This window comes from Procambarus clarkii, chromosome 9, assembly GCF_040958095.1.
Source record: "Procambarus clarkii isolate CNS0578487 chromosome 9, FALCON_Pclarkii_2.0, whole genome shotgun sequence".
Taxonomy (NCBI): domain Eukaryota; kingdom Metazoa; phylum Arthropoda; class Malacostraca; order Decapoda; family Cambaridae; genus Procambarus; species Procambarus clarkii.
The window spans coordinates 16,731,073-16,751,560 of record NC_091158.1 but is presented as its reverse complement, the minus strand read 5'-3'; the positions used below and the strand labels follow the sequence as shown (position 1 = coordinate 16,751,560).

The window sequence follows — 20,488 nt, the reverse complement described above, 5'->3', positions numbered from 1 at the left end:
GTGATTATATTAGAGTATGTCCTATGGGGATGTTAGAGTGAATCAGTCCAGTTTTACGGCGAAATCTGTTAATTTAAACCATGAGTTAGTTACGTAGTCCTGGGGTGTTGCGTCAGAGTAAGCAATTACAGTCAGTATCCCTGAGGTTGCCTTAGGGTTGTCTTAGATTGTACAGTCAGTATCCTTGGAGGGGGTGGTGGTTGTGTCAAGGTACTCTAATGCAGTCAGTCTCCGAGTGGTTGTGTCAGTATAGGCGTGAGAGTGTAAACCCACAGAACAAGTGCCCTTGACATGGAAGAACTTGAGGGGCACTCTCGTGCTTGCTCTCTCTCAGTGTCACACCATGGATACTTAATCTTAAATAATTGCAAGATATATATCTGACTCAGACTAATCCGCCTACTCGTATCTCTTTCCCTCCAGCATTCGGGTTCATACGCAGCTCACCCAGCGTCTTCCCAGGTACGTGAGTCACTCTGTGTGTCAGGGAGTGCAGGAAAGAGGGTACTGAGAGAAGGGCAGGAGAGAGGTTATTGAGGGAGGGCAGGAGAGAGGGTGTTGAGGGAAAGGCAAGCAAAAGGGTACTGAGGGCAGGAAAGAGGGTACTGAGGGAGGGCAGAAAAGACGGTATTGAGAGAGAGCAGGAAAAGAGAGTACTGATGGAGAGCAGGAATAGAGAGTACCGATGGAGAGCAGGAGAGAGGGTACTGAGGGAGAGCAGGAAAAGAGAGTACCGATGGAGAGCAGGAGAGAGGGTACTGAGGGAGAGCAGGAGAGAGGGTACTGAGGGAGAGCAGGAGAGAGGGGTACCGAAGGAGGGCAGGAGAGAGAGGGTGCAGGCAGGCATCCCCTTAAGTGCCGTCGGCATGATTCGTGACAACTAACTGTTCATCGAGTTATCATATTTACACTCGTTAATCCTGGGAGTGAAAGACACATAACATCCTATAGTATCTCCTATATTCTCACGAGGCATAATCAAGCCTTGTTTCATACAGTTTACCATAGAGCAGCGAAACTATAAACAAGGGATAACTATATTATTATTCACTATTATTTTTTTTGTTTTATAATGTTTGATTTCTCTCTTTTCTTATTGTCAAGAGTTCGACTATGTGGTTCGTTGCTCTGCTTGTTATGTTATTGATGAGCAAATAACGATATATCGAGATTTGTGGTTCACTCACGGGATTAGCGAAGCTCATGTTTCTGGTGTTGATGAATAGACTGTACCTGGTTAATACAAGCTTTAAGAGAGAGACTATATAGCCAGCATAGTTAAATCACATAAAACCACGTGCATATATCATGTTGATCGAGTGGGATCTGGAAAAGCTATCGCTGTTCATATTTTCCCATTTTCCTTTATCCTCCCCCTCCCTCCCTTTCCTGCGCCCTCTCCGTTTTCTTTACTGAAGCTGTTTTTCTAAACATCTTGCAGTGTATGCTTCGTAACACACACTTACTTTGCTGATTTTTACCTAATGACCTTTTCCTCTCCCACTTGAAGAGTATAACTTGTCGGGTTGTGTTTGACACTAGCTCGAGTCTCTTGATGTGCTGAAAGGCACTCGATAAATGTAATTTTAATCTTCACAACCCCGCAAGTTCTAAGCTGGCATCACTTAGAGAGGGGCTCACTTTCACTAGTTGTCTCCCCTCGGCCATGAGCGTCACTCATTGCCGTAAATTTTGTAGGACTAAAGATGTCATTCCTGTAGCCACTATAACGGCACTTTGGACCCATTTAAGAACAACCAACTCCTGCGGCTGGTCACAAAGCGAGTCCCGTGTATAATAACCCAGTGTGATGCCGGCTTAAAGCTGGGTACGGCGGAATGCATAGCAAGTCCTTCTCGGTCATACAGGGTCAGAACACGGGTCGGGTCGGGCAGTGGTTGGACCTTCCGGCTCTAACGTGGTGGAAGGGGCGCTAGAGCCGAGCCCAGGGGAGCAGCGCCTAGGGGCTCGCTTCAGCATCGGCGCCCGTCACAATCTGGCCACCAAGGTCATGAGTAACGGCGTCGAGGTCATTGTCGCCGGTAAGTGCATGTGCCAGGTCGATCTAGGTCACGCAGCGCGAGATTACAGGGCAAAGCCTACATAGGTCCTCTCTGGATGTGATCGAAACTAGCTTAGGTCGCCGCGCGAGGTCAAGGGTTAACCCAGGACGACGCCCGAAGTCATGGCTAACCAAGGACATTGCGCGAGATCATCGCTAATCCAGGGCATTGTGTGAGGTCATGGTTAACCCAGGGCATTGTGTCAGGTCATGGCTAATCAAAGATATCATGTGAGGTCAAGGTTAACGCAGTACATCACTTGAGGCGAGGCTAACCCAGGACACCATGCGAAGTCCAGACTAACCCAGGACATCATGTGAGGTCATGGTAAACTTAATTTTCAGAGGACCAAGCTAGGCCAAGTTATCACGAGGCTGTTGATGACCTAGATCTCCGCGTGAGGTCAAGGCTAACCTAGACAACAAAACGAGGCCAAAGTTAACCTTGGTGTCGTGTGAAATAGAGGCTAACATAGGTCGCCGCAATTGGTCAAGGCTAACCTTGGCCATACAAGCGAGGTCATATCAAGTTTCTTTTGCATAGATACCAGTAGGAAGGCGGGACATCCACACTCTAGCAGAAAGATATACCTAGAATCAAAACAGTATCTTGTTGATACGCCAACTTTAATTTGGGTATTTTGATGTTAAAATCAGGAAGTCCCGCGCTCTGAAGAGTAGAAGTATTCATAGAAAATGTATGATAGTACATGGGTAACTAAAAGTAGCGCTTTACTTCTTCTCGGTGATCCTAGTGTAATTATTCTTCTCTCTCTGCCTCGCACCCTGGCCGTCCTGAAGCACCCTTCCTCTCTCTCCCTCACTAGCACCACTCTGGCAACAACAGCATAACTCTTAGCATATACACACCTATATTTACTCATTCACAATTTATCAGCATCACAACTGGAGTTCCACGGCTTCTAAGGCCGTCATCACTAGTTAGTGTAGTATGTTATTAGGTAATGTTCTGTATATAAGCTTTCCTGTAGCGTATTGATCTTGTGATTCACACAGTATATCATGGGCCGCCTAGACAGAGTCTAGCTATATAAGGGAACAATTAGATTTATGAGGAAAAAATATATCTTGAGAATAACAATATATTCCTCATAGATTTATGAGGGAAAAATATATCTAAAAGCCATACATATTTAAATGTATAGCTTTTTTTTAATGCTTACTATACGCAGATGATACCATCCCAGTTTTACGATAGTATAAATTTAATATCCGGTGGTCTATGTTCTCGAACTCATTATATGGGATCCCAGGTTCAATCCCCAGTTAGAACTGAAATTTTTGGGCATGTTTCCTTTCACCTGATGCATCTGTTCACCTAGCAGTAAATCGATATCCGGCAACGGTTATGGGGGTTGCATCCTGGGAGAGGTCAGTAGTTCGTACTTAGGGGGACCTCGACATATACCTAAAATACAGATTCCTCTCTGCTAGAGCGGGAATTATTATTGTTTCTCAAAAAAAAAATCTTCCTTTTCGTGTGATAATTCACATTTTTATCAATTTTCTAGGAGATAAAACCACGTCGCCGATTCCTCAGGAACATATAATTACGAACAACTTCGACAAGTTCCGACGCCCGATCACGCTGCCGCCGTCAACCTTGTCGGACCACATGATGCTCTTCGCTTCATGCGGAAACTGAACACCCGAAGGTAAGCCAAAGAAAACGTACCGATTCTTAGAACTATGGTTAACTAAGACTTTTCAGTGTTCAGCACAAATTATTGTAGATGTTATAGATGGCGGCGCATACTACTATTTGACCTTCTAGTTATAGATGGCGGCGCTATGCAGATGATTTTTATTGTATAACTTAAGTCTTTTATTGCATAGCTACAGCCTATGATTTGCCTGAGGGCCACCATCTCTAGTGGCCTCGACGACGACATAAATCCGGCAGCTTGTCAAAGGTCTACCCACTATCTTGATGTTTTTTCCAGCTGAATTTTAAATTGATGTATATACTTGGCATCATTATCTTCGGCGGGTAGGATGATTCCATGGGTTTATTACCCCCATGGGTGAGGAAGCCTATCCTGTTTGTTGTCATACATTATGGCTTATTAAACGAAACTATTGTCCCTTGTGTGCGTTACAGTGCAATATTACAAGTACTATAAGCATCAAATTTGTTGCGGTCCATTCTCTAAATTAAATACAGTTCGCAAATTTTATGTATGGAATGTTTTAGGATTAAGGTCACGAGGTCATAAACAAAGCATAAACACTTCAACACTGCTTAACTGTTAACACTTTATGCGAGATGTAAAGTGCAAGAGTGTTGTGAGAGTCTCTAGAGCAAAGTCTCAGCGCATGACTATTCCTGGCCTCGTTCGAGGATAGCACCCATATCAGCAAGACACAGTGCTCTCTTGTGTGTTAGTCGAGATTTGTAGGAATTTTGAGCCTCTTCATAGCCCATGGTTTGTGGATATATATATATATATATATATATATATATATATATATATATATATATATATATATATATATATATATATATATATATATATATATATATATATATATTCATATATATTCTGTGCAGTATATACCAATAAATAGCTATAATCAGTCGGATTATTTACCTGCAAACTAAAAATACTAACACCTCTGAACTACATGTACCATACATATCTTCTCTTCATGCTGCTCTATATTTCAAAATTCTTAATTATCTCTATCGTTTACAATTGTCTCTTGTATACAATTGTTTATTTCTCTGAGTTCCAATATTATAAGTATTTTGGTTTGTTGATGGCCATAAGTCCCATCAACCTCTGGAGGGTTATTAAGATCACCACAGTAGGTTTCCGACCAACCAGTAAGTATACTTAGTCCTGAGCATAGTCCACGACTAAAGTTTATGTACATAAGGAAATAGGGTTCACCTCTCCTTGTATATTTCCTCTACTTATGAGTGTTTTCTCTCTTCTCTAATATATTTTTCTCCCGCGATTCAATATTTCATTTTTGTTTCACACTGATACGCCAGTATAATTATGTTTGACTTCCCGTATTTCTAAACACTTAAATCAATTTAGTAATCAGTGCTTTATCACGTATTCTTTCCCCTTGTGTAAATTTTTTTCTTTTGCTTTAGGCATTATGTATTTCAAATAAACGTCAAGTCCACACACACTAGGAATGAAAATCATTTGACACTGTCGTTCTAAGTTGCTGTTGAAAGCTATTGTCTTAACCTATTCTTTTTAATATTTAGTAATCTAGCCTAATTCTTCATATTTTGTCCTCTTTTCCGAGCCTCAGCCTTTATAGCATGATTCACCCTTACTAACCCAAACTAACAGGTTTTAGATTGGCGACCTACAGCCGGGGCTATGCGACCACCTGCTCATTCTGCCGCTGAACTCAGGTTACAGCCGACCTCACAGCCAACTACACTGCCTACCACACGGCCTACCACACGGCCTACCACACGACCCACAGCGATCTCTCGGATTCCCCCCTTGTCCCTTGCTCGCTCCTTCAAGGAGCAGGATACTCCTGACCCCAGCGACCATGAAAAGACTGTAATCCTGGAAATCGTGCCAGATATGATTGACTTCGGGACTGACTTCGCTTCCCCGATGAACCTTCTGGGGTCGGTTCTGGCCGTAGCAGATCTGATAACTAACAAGGGCATGGTAAAGCCGCCCCTGGTACACCCTGACTTACTCCCTGACCCAGTTTACATCAGACTGGAACCTGTTACGGTACACTTCGACCCCGAGGTCCCTTCAAGCTATACCTATGTGACGACTGTGACCTATATTAGCCAGATGCCCGGGTCAGGTGACATGACTCGCATGGAGGTTCTGACCAGTGTTGTGACCCATGACAGCCGCTTCTTGACCTCCACCATTCCCCCGAGTGTCACGGCCAAGGTAAAATCCCTCAACTTCCCACTACCCAAAAATACCGCTTCACCTCCGTCTGCTACGTAACCCACACTTGTAGTAACCCATGTCCGTAGTGCTTCCGAAACCCAGCCACAAGCTTGGTGTTATACATCCCTGTGGCTTCCTTGACATAACTGACTGCTTGCATAGCTGCTGCAACTCCTCGTGACATTCGTCACTCTCCCGGTTCCTCAAGGTGTTGCCTGGCAACGCCAAGAGTGACATCAATCCTCTGGCATCACGTGCACCCTAAAAGATTAAAAGATAATTTTCCATTAATGCGCACCTTTTCCTTTTTCTTCCCGCTGCATGATGCCTACATAGAGTAACCTCTTTTTACCGAGGTTCTCTTATACATAGCAGATGTCACAGATGATCTGCTGCGATGTTTTAGTTATATGTATTCCTTGCACATCGGAATGAACAGGTTGGGAAGCAGAGTCTGTGCAGGAGCCCCGCTGCTTACACACTTCCTTTTGTTGTAGAGTGCATGTGTACACAGTAGAAGCCTTCATGCCTTTCAAATACAGATTTTGATGCTACATATAGACTTGAACATAAGCAAGTTGTGTAGGCGTTTTCTGAGAAACTTATTCACATCTTCATGTAGATAATTCACAAGTAAAATCATCTGGATGTAGACAGTAGAAAAGTAGACTTATCTGGCTGCGGGTCACAAGTAGAGTCCACACGTAAACTCATTTGGCTGTAAACAGTCCATTCGTAAACTCACCTGCCTGTAGACAGTCCACACGTAGACTCACCTGCCTGTAGACAATCCACATGCAGACTCACCTGGTTGTAGACAGTCTACAAGGAGAGTCACGTAGAAATAATATGACGTAATGTTAGAATGACACGTTTAGTGACCTGAGGTTCTTGTCAGGAACCTCAGGAATTCCTAGAGACTTGCTGGTCTTCAGGAATCTTTATATTGGAAGCCTTACCATTCAGGTTGTCACATACCAGTGAAGGGGGTAAGTATATCATTAAAATTGCGCTTGGGGGTACATATTCCCCGTTTCTTACTCAAAACTAACACAGGTAACTAGCACATATGTGAAAAACAAAATAATATTACTATTATTATCATCATACCATCTGTATCCTATTCACAGAGGGCGCAAGACATAAACTTGTTACTGCCAATACAGGTCACCCAGCTGGCAGGTGGTGACGATGGAACCCACCAGACCACCACCTACTTCACCACCTACACCTACTACAACACCTTCCGGGCGGGCAACAGGCCCTTCGTGGTCACCAGCAAGGAGACGGTCGAGAATGTGGTAACTGTCCCCATCCCCGAAGCGGGCAACGTTATAGAGAGGACAGAGGTGGGTCATTTTATACATCAAGACGGCTCGCCAACTGATGTTTCAGTTGTATTGAAACCTACCTAACCTAACCTAGCCTTACCTAAACTAAAGTAAACTAATCTAATCTAACCCAGCCAAGTCCCGATCAACCAAGCCTAAGCTAACCTAACCTCAGCCTTACCTAACCTAACCTAACTTAACCTAATTTAACCCATCCCAACCAAGCATAAAGTAATCCAACCTAAACAGCCAATAAATCATAATACTTATAAGAAAATGGGGCCATGTGTGTGTGTGAAACACCGTGAAACAATTTTGACTATCTAGTCCACAGAGTAGCGTGCATCGTACTCATGCCGGCTTTGAGTAGCATGCATTATGTTGTCTCTTGAACTCTCGTAGGATTTAGCGCGAGGTCTTGGCATGAAACATTTTCTTGTCAACAGTTAAACATTTTGACAGAAGACCATCCAAACTAAGTATAGTACACGTATACTTAGTTTGATGAATTCAGTAATATTCCCAGGAGTTACTATATTACAGACATACCTTGGTCACAGTAGCATGTAGTTGAGCTCAAGCTCTCCAGGTGTGTATACAATTGACGAGTCCTAAGCCGGCTCTCAGGGCTTACTTTGAATTTTTCTATTGCTTCCAGGGGGTGCTTTCAGGGGGATATTTCTATTGTTTCCAGGGGGGTATTTATATTACTACGACGGATACATTTATGGGAAATTTTGTGGGTTTCATATGTACTTCTATTTCTTCCTGGGTACTTCTGTTTCTTCCTGTGGTATTTCGATTTATTCTTGTGGTACTTCTATTTCTTCCTGGGGTACATCTATTTCTTCCTGGAATACTTCTATTTCTTCCTGGGGTACTTCTATTTCTTCCTGGAATACTTCTATTTCTTCCTGGGGTACTTCTATTTCTTCCTGGAATACTTCTATTTCTTCCTGGGGTATTTCTGTTACAAACAGCAGAGCAGCTTTTATTTGTTATTATTCGCTGATATGTAGTGGCAGAAAGCATACTCTAGATAAATAGAATTGGAGTGGAACTGATGTGGATTTCAAAAAAGGTTTGTTTTTTTGGTTCGTATTCTCTTTGTATGCAAGTTACCTTGATTTAGTTATGCACATTATTTCGGATGGATATTTTTTTTACTCTGTTATAGATGTGAAATTTTAATAGCCGTTGTCTCTGTTCTATATATATTAATTACTGGTAATGTGGAATTTAACGCCTCGTTTTGTTTCCATAATTACAGGTGACTTTCGATACTCACACGTACTACACAACTCAGACCTTCACTCGAACAGTAGGCCAGGACACGTCTGAAAGAGTAGTGACGTCGAAGGAAATCCTTACCCAGGTGGTGATCACAGAGGCGCCTTCGGTAGAGCGGTCGACGGCCGTACCCACCAGGTCCTCCCTCGTCGTCAAGACTTACTTCACAACCCTCACCTACTACAACACTGCGATAGCCGGCGTCTCCACTGTCGTCAGCACCAGCACTGTGGTCTCGTCGGAGGTTGTGACTGAAACAGCCTACGTGACCTGGTACTCCAAGTCTTGGAGGGGTGGGCGGGTTCGATTTTACGCCCACACCAGCCGTCAAACCAGTCGCATCACTCGACGCCGATCAGGACGAGCTTGTTCTGTACGTCACCAAGACTATCTACACCACCCTCACCTACCTCACAACTATCTTGCAAGGCAGTAATACCGTCACCACTTCCAGAATTGAGATCACGTCAAATGTTCTCACGGAACCTTTGATATCTGCATCAAATTCTGAGGAGCTCATCTCCTTCAAGAGCTCTTACTTGTCGACGCCCACAGAGGTCAGCGGATCACAGCCAGAGACAGTCAGCTATATCAAAATCAGGGACAATGTTTACAAGCAGGTACGCACTTTCTTCGCTACATATACACACTTTACCACCCTGCAAAATGGTGCAATCCATTCAAGACTTGAGACCAAGACACAGGTCTTTACCTCTACTGTGACCACCACAGGTGTCCCCGCATCGCTTCTCGTCAGTCCTACGAGCCAGTTCGAGCGTCCTTCCATTAGAACAACTACAAGGGTTCCATCTCTAGGCACAACCGCTGATGTCCAGCTCGACCCGTCGTATCTGTCGTCATTGAGAAGTTCCATTCTGGCGGGCAAACCTTCGTCTACACCACCTGGCCCGAGTGAGGAAGAAGGTCTTCAAGCTACAGTTTTAGTCAAGGAGGGCGATCCGTCAGGAACCTTCGTGGCGAGCGACTCCACAACATCAGTCACCTTACTCGTGCGACCCTCCGAAGACCTCTCGACGTCCGTGTTGACTGGGCAGACAATTGTTATTTTTGACTCTTCATATCTCTCTTCTCTGAAGTCTTCTTACCTGGCCTCCGTCTCTCCCGACCAATCCTCCTCAGCGTTGCCCATCAGTCCGACAGTGTTGGCGCCGTCACCCACCATCGACCCAGATGTTACTAATCCATTACCGGTTACCACCTCCGAATATGATACCACGCCGGAAGTGACAGATGCTCCCTTGTCGGATGTAACTGTGTTCCCAGCAGAAGACGAGCTGACGGATGCCTTGACTGAAGCGCCATCTACAGGCAAACCTCCTCCCATTGCACATCTACATGCCGTAGATCCTGTTCCAGATGTTCCCGCCCCTGTTGTTTCTGTTCCTGCAGCTATTGGTTCTCCTGGTGGTGAAGCTACTTCTGAAGGATTAAGTATCACAGACTCCAACGACGACGGCCTTGACTTTGACCTAGGTCCAATGTTTACAGCTGTTGCAGGTATCATACGCAACAACCTCAGCAACAAGTTTATCAACTCGAAGTCAGATGCCGACAACCGCAGGAAAATCAATCCTCCTATTCGCCCCTCCAACACTCTCATCGCGGCTCAGCGAGAGCCGCTGCTCATTCCAATTGGTGGAGTAGGAGCTTCACTCAGCAGCTCTCGTGACCGTACTGAAGATCCGGAACATGGCTTCATCCCTCTGAGGCGGCCTGACATTCCCCTTCATGGCCAACCAAGATTGCCTGCAGGAGCTCAGACACCATCCAGAGGATTTGTTGCTCCAAGCTTAAGTCCTGGTTTTATAAGAATTTCTCCTGGGAGGCCAAGTTCTCAGCTGCCCAGCTTCTCAGTCCCGATCAACATCGATGAAATGGAGGGCTTCGGTCCAACGTTCCTGCCTCCTAATACACAGTTGGGCTTCACTGCCATGACAGCAGACCCTCTTGGACCCACTCGGGTGTCAGTTATTTCCGGGTCGCCAACCATTTTCTTCGGGGGTGTTGGTCCCAATGATCTGCCGCCGCCGGGTCAGCCAGCTCCCTTACCGCCTCAGGGACACCAAGTTGAGCGTGGCACTGTTTTCATACATCCCAGTCACCCGGCCATGCAAGACGAGACGAGGCCAGTTCCTGTGCCAATTCGTGTTCCATTACCTGGTGACGGAGGAACCATTCACCACTCTGTTGTCTCCGAATCTGCCGGAGACCAGGTGGCAGCAGGAGACGCTTACCCACAACTTGTGTCATCCAGGCCGCCACCACACCACCCTCAGCCATCAAGAGTCGGACCACAGACCATTGTCAGTATAGAAGGTGATAATCGCATCGTCGGAACGCAAGTCATTCACGCCCATCCTCCCCGGCAGCAGCATTCACAGCCGTCCATCATCGTGTCTCCAGCCGGAGGAGAGTTCGTCCTCCACTCCACGGTGGGTATTGGTCTGCTTACTGGTGCTCACGCAGACGAGCGGCCCCAGCCACCACCACCACCAGAGCTCGAGAGTACTGTCGTGTCTGGGGCAGAGACCATCATGCTAGGTCATGGTCTCAACAGCGGACGCACAACCATCGTTCGCGGCTCCTCCACCGTCATGTCCGGAGCCACCACCATCTTCGGGTCGTTGTTTACCCGGCCGGCAGCCAATAGTGAACCTGAAGGTGATCTAACTTCCGTAGTGACCGGACCTGAAGGTACTCCGACCCGTCTCATCACCCGTGTGGAGACTTCAGCCCGCACCATCACTGCCACGCGTACCGAAGTCGTTTTCACCCTGGGAGTAACGTCCACTCTGACGGAGGTCATCCGCAGCACTCTGCCACTCCGCACTATCGTCACCACTATCGTTGGCACGACCACCCGCGTCACCTACATCACCGCCACCGCAGGCATCGCTCCCTCAGACGACAGTGACCCCACCACATACCCACCTGGCTCACCTTTTGACCCAGCTAACTACCCATCCTTCCCCCTGGACCCTCATCCAACTGAAGGCACTGAATTGCGTCTACCTGGGGAAGCGGAAGTGGTTCTGAGTGAAGCTACGCTAGGCATCGCAGAGGATAACGAAATCAGTCGAGTAGTTGAGAGCAAAAGCCCCGACCAGGAGATCAACATGGGAGGACCTATGAGTGCCCCTGTGTCAAAGTGTGAGCCACAGTGCTCCGCTGCCCGCCATGAGGTCTGCAGGGTGGTGCGAGGTGCCCATACCTGCGTCTGTCGCGCCGGTTATTCCCGCAAGAGCGATTATGACGCCTGTAAAAGTAAGTGAGAGTGATTCTGAATGAGTAAATCATATGGAGTGTGAGAAATAAGGGACGAAGGTAGCGTAAGACATGTGAGGCGGGAAAGAAGTAGAGCGGGATCAAAAGGAAATCACTTTCTTATTAATATGTAAACGGACATAAATTATTAATATTCGAAAATACGTTTTGCTCCTGAAGTTACAATGACAATCGTAGGAGTCAAAAGCTTAAGATTTAATTGGTAGTCAGTTGCATTTTTGGTGAACCTTGATCCCAGCGAGAGAATTATGTCAAAGATAACTCTTACTCTCATGTCAAGTCAAACCCTTTCCATTACAGTCTTCCTAACCTACACCCGCCTCATCCATTACAGTCTCAGTGGACTACACCTACCTGGTCCATTACAATCTCTACGTCCTTCACCTCCTTTTTTCGTTAGTATCCCCAGCCTACACTGTCCAACCACTTGTCCTGGACGGTAGAGCAACGGTCTCGCTTCATGCAGGTCGGCGTCCAACCCCCGACCGTCCAAGTGACTGGATACCATTCCTTTCTCCCCGTCCCATCCCAAATCTTTATCTTAATTCCTTCCAAATGCTATATAGTCGTAATAGCTTGCCGCTTTCCCCTGATAATTCCCTTCCATTCCCCAGCCTACACTTCTTCCACTACCGTCTCACCAGCCTACACCCGTCTCTCCCATTACAGTCTCTCTAGCCTTCAACCTCCAAGTCGTACTCGACCGGATGAGTGGTGTTGAGCTGGTATACGACCCTGTCCTAGACAACACCAGCCACCCCATCACCCAGGACCTCTCCGACATCACCGTCCACGGTATAGGTCAAGCCATGCAAGACTCCATGCTCGGCCCGCGATTCCACGGGGCAACAGTCACCAAATTTACTAATATCAAGGAAATGATCTTGCCCCCCTTCATGGCCCCAATGGTAAGTGCACTACTGTCCTAAGATTTAGTGATGAATAATGATTAGTGTTTACGAATGATTCCATAAATGATTTGCATGTTTATTAGATGCCAATGTGCATTTTTTCATGAACGTGTACTGTACGACAGTTTATGTATATGTCTATTAGATGTAGGATCAGTTAGATGTGTAGTAGTTAAAGAGGCTATATATATGGCTAACATAATCGTGCAGTAGAGGGACATTCTTTCACCATATGACATTCTAATTAATTGTAATATTAATCTCTTCCGTCTTCAGGAACGCGGGTTAGTAGCAGACATCAAGGTAGAGCTCTCGAGGACAAACGAGGGTGATACATTTAACGACGACTTGAACGAGTCTGTAGTGAGAGAGGCCCTGGAACTCTCCTTGAAGGACGCCAACTTCTCTCTGGGAGATTCCGATATCGTTGCTAACAGGAGGGTGTCGGTGTTGGCGTCCCAGGACTTCGACGAATGCTCTCACGAGGAACACAACGATTGCTCCAGCAACGCCAATTGCTTTAATACTCCTGGCTCCTTCCTCTGCGCCTGCAGGGATGGTTTTAAAGATATGGGTAACCTGCCCGGACGGCAGTGTGCAGGTGAGGGTGGTTCATTTACTTCTCACCACATTCAGATAGTTGTCTAGTAATACGTATGAAAGTTATTTTCAAAAATGAATATATTTTAAGAATATCAGTGACCAGGATATCGTGTCACACATATGTTCTTATGTCCGTTTCTCTGCCATTCGATCACACCTCTTTTTGATTTATGAAACAAATTACCGGGCAACATAACAGACGTATGATCGCTGGAATGTTGCAAGCGTTGGTAAGACATATTGGAACTGCCGAGCTTGAGTCGCTATGTCTTCTGTAGCTTCCTTTATTCTTATGTTACCTAAGTTTGTTGCTTTATTAGACATTTATCTTAGTTACACCTGTTCTCAGTACGACATGTCTAACCACAGTACCCGCTACTCTCCCCCCTTACAGTGCAGACAGAGCAGTGTGCCAGATGTAACTTCCAAGGCGAGTGTGTCTCTCAGATTGACGGCTCAACAGGGTGTCGATGCCTCCAGTGGTTCAGTGGCGATCGCTGCCAAATTAACCTCAGAGGTGCGTTTCAGTGGAGTTCATGGGCTGTTTTTCATCATCTTAAAAATATCAGCGTATTATTTACGCATTTGTGCATTTGTTCATTCACTTGTTCATATGTGGCGCCGTATAACCTATAAATGTTACGGCGCCAGAACTAAAATGCCATTTATCAATTAAAATAGTATACCTGTTATTCTATGAATTATATTCCCAGTTGTACTGATTATGTTCGATAAATTAAGTGACACTCTGATACACCTGCGTATGTCAGCGTTCCTGCTGATGCAACATGGACAATAGGTCCCATTATAACTGAAGTTGCCATGCACCTTGGGACTTGCCTCTGTTTACCGTTGCCATAGAGCTGTATGGATGATCGCTATTGGTGAAACACATTCTCTCGACAGTTTTGCTTATCGTGCTGGTGACGGTGGGTTCCCTGCTGATCCTGCTGTTGCTGCTCTGCTGTGCTCTCTGCTGCATTCGGGCCAGACGCAACACAAGGAATAAACTGGGACAGGTGAGAGAGATTTCGACATCGGTTGAGTTTTAGGTCAGGTCACTGCAATAAGAAACTGTCCAACCATAAATAAATAAATTATATATATATCTATATATGTCATACTGCCCAACATCTTGACAGATGCCTGGCGCCCCTACATTCTTGAGGGCTCGAGGAGCAGGTATGACCAGCACTCTGGACCGTCGAGCCATGATTCAGGAGACCTCCTCTGAGAGCTCCGTCGATCACTCCCGCCTCCACGCCACCTCCTTCAGGGTACAGTACTGAGGCTTGCTTAGGAGCCAGCAGCAATGTTTTTGGTAGACCTTGATCTAGGCATCACCCAGTGTCTGCAGCTTTCTTAATGGAGGAGTTGAGTCACTTGGTACTAGTGTGTGGATAGTTATTGGCTTTAATGCTTGACTTTAGTACATTTAGCGAGGTTTGCGTTCTTCAACTCAGCTCTCTATTTCAGGCTTTAGACGTGATGCTCAACAGAATCACAAGAACGTGATATATCTATGATAAAATATTTAAGCCACTCAAACATATTTTTGAGTTTATTATATCAACCTGTCCTTATAGAGGAATTATCCTGGAGGTAATCACTTCGAAACCACTTCGTAATTAGTTATATTATCTACTCCCTATCCATGGTTAGGTTAGGTTTAGGCTATGTTAGTTTATGATTAGGTTTAGGTTTGTTAGTTTATAGTTAGGTTAGGTCTCATTACGTTTGGTTACACGAATACAGTATATTATTCTCATATATGTTAAATACGAAATTCGAAAACTATTTTAGTATCTCCTAGAATTTCATATACAGTAGAGGAGAATGAACAGGCATAGGATTGTGGTAGCCAGTCGGAGATTAATCTCAGGTTTTCTTTGCGTTCAGACACCACGAAGCTACGAGAAGCAGGAGCGAGTACCCCGGGCCCCCAGATCAGAGATGAGCATTGGACGACTCTCCCACGCGTCCTTTGCTGAGGACCGCTCCGTCGGGGTGCACACCACCCTCCCGCCTGTGGTAAGTGCTGCCGCCTCCTGCAGGAGGAACCATTGTTCCAACTGTTTTTCGTTTGTTTTTACACGGTTGGGTCCAGGAGCAGATGACTTCTATTTCCTATTTGAAGGCTTAGAGATTTCCCTCCTATAGCTCATCTTAAGGTTTACCCCTGCTAGTTTTCCCCTAGAATATCATCAGCCAATAGTTTCACAATCAGGTCCTCAATTATAATTGGATGAACACGGGCGAACAGGTCAGAATCGGTGCCCAATCATTTCTCACCGTCCAAGGCGTGACCTGACAAATGTCTTTATATCGTGGTGTGATACTTTAATGGGAAACTTTTAAGGAAGGTGTTAGTTTCCGTGTAATTGTTAGCGAAAATAAGTTGGAGACCAAATTTTTGGGCAGATTTGTGTTGCAACAGAATGTCATAAGTGGTGTTGGTGTGTTAAACACCGAAGATTATATTAAGTTAGTGGAGCATTTAGCTGAACCCTTCGTGTGATTGGCTGTGGTGGTGTATGTCAACAAAGAATTCCTACCAATTGGATGCAAGCGCGGGAATGCTTCCTTTAATACAACAACAACCCGCCTTATGGGCTGCTGATGGCTTATTAATAGTGCAATGTTCTTCTGATAGATGGCATCAGCCAGTGCTAACCTGTTGATAATATGTTTTGTTGCGGATAGATAAGAGAAAGACACAGAAATATATATAATATCTGGATAAAAAGAGATAAATCGGAATACAAAATCCAGTAACACCTGAATGATATAGATCATTGAGACTATTGCAAGACTTTCGTCGGGTGAGTCGATCATAAAGAAACACAAGGCATCTTGCCTAAGATTAGCTTATGCTTAAGGCACTTGGTGGATCTTGGCTAACCTTACAGCGGTACATCTTGCACAATCTGTGTGGGACTGTGCGGTTGAAAAAAGACCGAATGCACTGCAGAGAATTGCAAATAATAAATATCACCTTATTAGTAAATAACAGTTCACTGGTACGGAATTAAAACGGTTTTTAATTATTTGAGAATTAGCGTTAAAAAAAAACGTCTTCTCTTGCAGCTGATACCTCGAGTGAAGGGACCAGCGCCTCCCCGCCCCGCCGTCGTGAGCCGAGGGCAGAACGGTGAACCTCGAGTGATGATTGGAGCCGACGCTCGTTCCGACCTCGCCAGCTCCCAGCAGGCCTTCGTCGACCTTCTTGACCAACCGGCTCCAGCCGCTTCCGCAGCGGGCAACAGGTCCAGCAGGAGGGAGAGTATTACTGCCGCTTCAATCCACAGCAGCTGCGCCAGGATCAACCGCTCCAGATCACAGTCCAGAGAACGGCTGGATGATAGCTTTCTCCACCAACTTCATCCACAAGGCTCCGTCAGGTCCCACTCCACTGATAGACTTCACCACAGCAACCACGACCGTTCCTCTGATAGACTTCACCACAGCAACCACGACCGTTCCTCCGATAGACTTCACCACAACAACCTCGACCGCTCCTCTGATAGACTTCACCACAGCAATCACGACCGTTCCTCCGATAGACTTCACCACAGCAACCACGACCGCTCCACTGATAGACTTAACCACAGCATCCACGATCTCAACTCTGAGTTTGGGGTTAACTTTTCCTTCAGAGGAGACGGTGAAAGGCAAGTAAAGTCGAAAAGTTTTTATTGGTTATGTAACTTCACATGCAAATATAATTGGCCATTTTTCCCCATCAGGTATTTATGGGGCCATTGTACCTTAACACAAATAAATTATCTGGCTAACATTGGGATTAGTTCAAGGCGCACATCTTCTAGTAGACCTATACGCCTTTGTCTAGTAACGTTGTGTGTGTTAATCCCGAGTTCCCTGCCCAACAGGACCATGAGCATGGCCCGCTCCTACGACGAGACCACAGTGAGGCCCCCGATCAGAAGCCTGGGAGCCGACAGCTTCTACTCCTCCAAGGCTTTGTCTTCTCAGCATATATCCGACGTATGTACGGCTGAACGAAGCGGGGAGAGAGAGAGAGAGAGAGAGAGAGAGAGAGAGAGAGAGAGAGAGAGAGAGAGAGAGAGAGAGAGAGAGAGAGAGAGAGAGAGAGAGAGAGACAGACAGACAGACAGAGAGAGCATTCGACAAAATGTATAAACGACAATTGAAATTGAAATAAGTTAATGAATATATTTGAATGAATATGTTTGATTGAATATGTATGAATGAATATGTTTAAATGAATATGTTTGAATGAAAGGAATACTTGCTCAAGGAATGTGCTGTGGTGTTGCTAACTGTGTTACAGTAAGTCCTACCACCCATGTAACATTAGGTTATTACCCCCCCCCCCCCTCCGTGTAACGTTAGTTTATACTACCGGTGTAACATTAGGTTATACCACCCTGTATAACACTAGGTTATACCACCCGTATAACACTAGGTTATACCACCCGTATAACACTAGGTTATACCTACTGTTCCATCCCACCTAAGGCGTGCATGAAGGAGCCAGCATGAGAAAAAGGGGAGAATTGCTAGTCACAATTAGCTCTATATTTCTTAGTTTTACTTTCTAATAGAGTCCTTAATTAAGCTGTCATGGAACTAGGATATGTAGATTTTAATATAATTACTTCTTATAGCATTATAGCATATAGAGATACATAGAATAAACGTAATTATTTCCCACTTTTAAAATAGATAATAGACTCTAATATATATATTATATATATATATATATATATATATATATATATATATATATATATATATATATATATATATATATATATATATATATATATATATATATTATTGCCTTCTTAAAGAATTTACAGGTCTTACTGGGAATGCAATTTTACCCCCTGTCAAATACACTTTGTGCAACAACACTGAGATCAGTATTACAAAGAACAAAAGCATTGCACCCTCAAACTGTATGCCCTGGTAATACTGAATCAGAGCCCACACTTACATTCAAGTCTACACGTGTAGAAATGTCTGTAGAAAGGTTTTTATTCAAAGACACAGACTCTTAAGTTTGATCTACGTACGAACTAATACGATCCTTTGAGCACTCTCGTGTGAACTAAGAACGAGAAAGTAGAATTACTGATTGATTGAGTGATGAAGATAAAGCCACCCAAGAGGTGGCACTGGCATGAATTGCCCCTAAGCAGAATCTACTGAATGTTGTAATTCAGATATAGGGACAAAGCCTAAATTTAATGCGCCATATACACACGACAAACAAGATTCAATGCACCACACACTCACCACAAACCAGATTCGATGCACCACAACTTAGTTACAAATGCAGCAAAATGTTACAGTGTTGAACATTTAAAGACAAGATATTATACTGTAACCTTGGAAGACTAGACGTTAGAAGGACCTAGCCAAGACGTTCAATTGTTCATGCACCAACTCTCTTTCTTACTTTCTGGTATTAGTTCAACACTTTCCTATATTTTATGACATTCTCGGATACAGGGACACGGGAGCTTATACTGAAGGAGGCCTCAATACATGAAAGGGCAAAATACTGTGAAGGAGTGTTTAAGATAGCCTCTGCGCATGTTGTTTGGTCAAGGAATGACGCACCTCACTTCCCGAGAGACAAGGGATATACACTACCGAGGGGTATATACGACAAGGGCTATAGAAACCGAGGTATATGTACACCTAGGATATAAACACCGGGTGGCTTGCCCCCCCTCCTCTTGGTGTACATACACTCAGTTTACTTTAGTACTGAATGTTGTTCAGGACGTATGTAAACTTGCGGGCTGTAAGCCTATCCCTCAGTATCTACATCACCTCACCAGTCAACCCAAATATCACTCCGAGATATCTTATCGTTCTTCTTCTTCCCCTCCTTCGTTTGCTATAGCTCCATCTTCTCCTTTCCCTCGTCTCCTCTTCCAATTTATAATCCGCACACGCAGTATCTCCTGTGATCTACATAATGTACACCTAGGTTCTCCTCTCAACACACCATTGCTACCTGGCTTGACCAACCCGTGTTCTCATACACGTAGGAACACCAGACTATGGCTGAACGAGACGGCGGATCCACTGTTGTCTACCCCCAGACAGAACTCTACCGGCCTGTCCGTGTAAGTTGTTACCACTTCAGGTACTCTCTCTCCTCGTATTACCTTCAGGTACTGCCCCTCTCCCCCCTCTTCCCACTACATCTTCAGGTACCTTCCTCCCACTGTCTTCTCAGGTACTCCATTACGCTCGACGCCTTTTTCTTTTGCCAATTTTAACCTTTTTTCCGACGTTAATTCTAATTGGAATTCGTCTCTGTCAAGTTACATTTAGTTTGTGCATGTTTTGAGCTATTGTGTAGCTATAGAAAATTGTATTCTATAGGGATTGGACGTTGAAATTTCTTGCTGTCGAGATGTAGAACTTTTGCATGACTATTGCTAACTTGACTTGAGACTTTTTTTGCACAAGTAAATGTAAGGAGTGAAACACTCTCACTCACACCTATCGGGTTTGCATGTGTTAATTTACTTTCCAAAGCACATAATACTTCTCTGTGTTTTATGAATAACAGATTTATGTCATATGCCAAGTTTAATGTAAAATATATTTTTGTCTTAAAAGCATTTTGAACTTAAAATGCGAGAACTACCCTCAAAATATACTTGCATTCCCATTTTCTGTGATGAATTAAATGATTCCGTAAAGACTTTGTAAAAAATACTGACAAAAATACCTTGATAAGGGCTGTATTTCTCGAGAGATATACTCCATTTCTCGGTGTATACACTGAGTTTACTTTACTCCTGAACTTTATTCAGGACTAAAGTATACTTGTTGATTGGTTCTAGTAACCCTCCTAGAGGGTGACAGGCCTTCAACCTTACAGCATGCCAATACATTGCTCAGTTTAATGCCACTGTGCAATTAGATCACAAAATAGTTGCTTAAACCAGAAGATAATTATAGGCGTAAATACATAAACAACTTCTGGCTGAACTTTTACCTGAAGGGCCATTCTAGTGGCCTCGACGGAAACAGGAAGCAGACGGCTTGTCAAACTTCCCA

General features: G+C 44.6%; 1 protein-coding gene across 1 annotated transcript in view; it reads left to right on the top strand.

Annotated features, from left to right (window-relative positions):
• Positions 1-20,488, top strand: part of LOC123766198 (mucin-17) — a 127,422-nt gene that overhangs the window by 104,013 nt on the left and 2,921 nt on the right. The window contains 15 exon segments of the mRNA XM_069321188.1: positions 424-462; positions 1,869-2,042; positions 3,595-3,710; positions 7,107-7,325; positions 8,578-8,868; positions 8,870-11,882; positions 12,573-12,811; positions 13,091-13,415; positions 13,812-13,934; positions 14,324-14,436; positions 14,560-14,694; positions 15,317-15,448; positions 16,505-17,088; positions 17,308-17,422; positions 19,465-19,542. Coding sequence (XP_069177289.1) covers positions 424-462; positions 1,869-2,042; positions 3,595-3,710; positions 7,107-7,325; positions 8,578-8,868; positions 8,870-11,882; positions 12,573-12,811; positions 13,091-13,415; positions 13,812-13,934; positions 14,324-14,436; positions 14,560-14,694; positions 15,317-15,448; positions 16,505-17,088; positions 17,308-17,422; positions 19,465-19,542 — 5,696 coding nt within the window.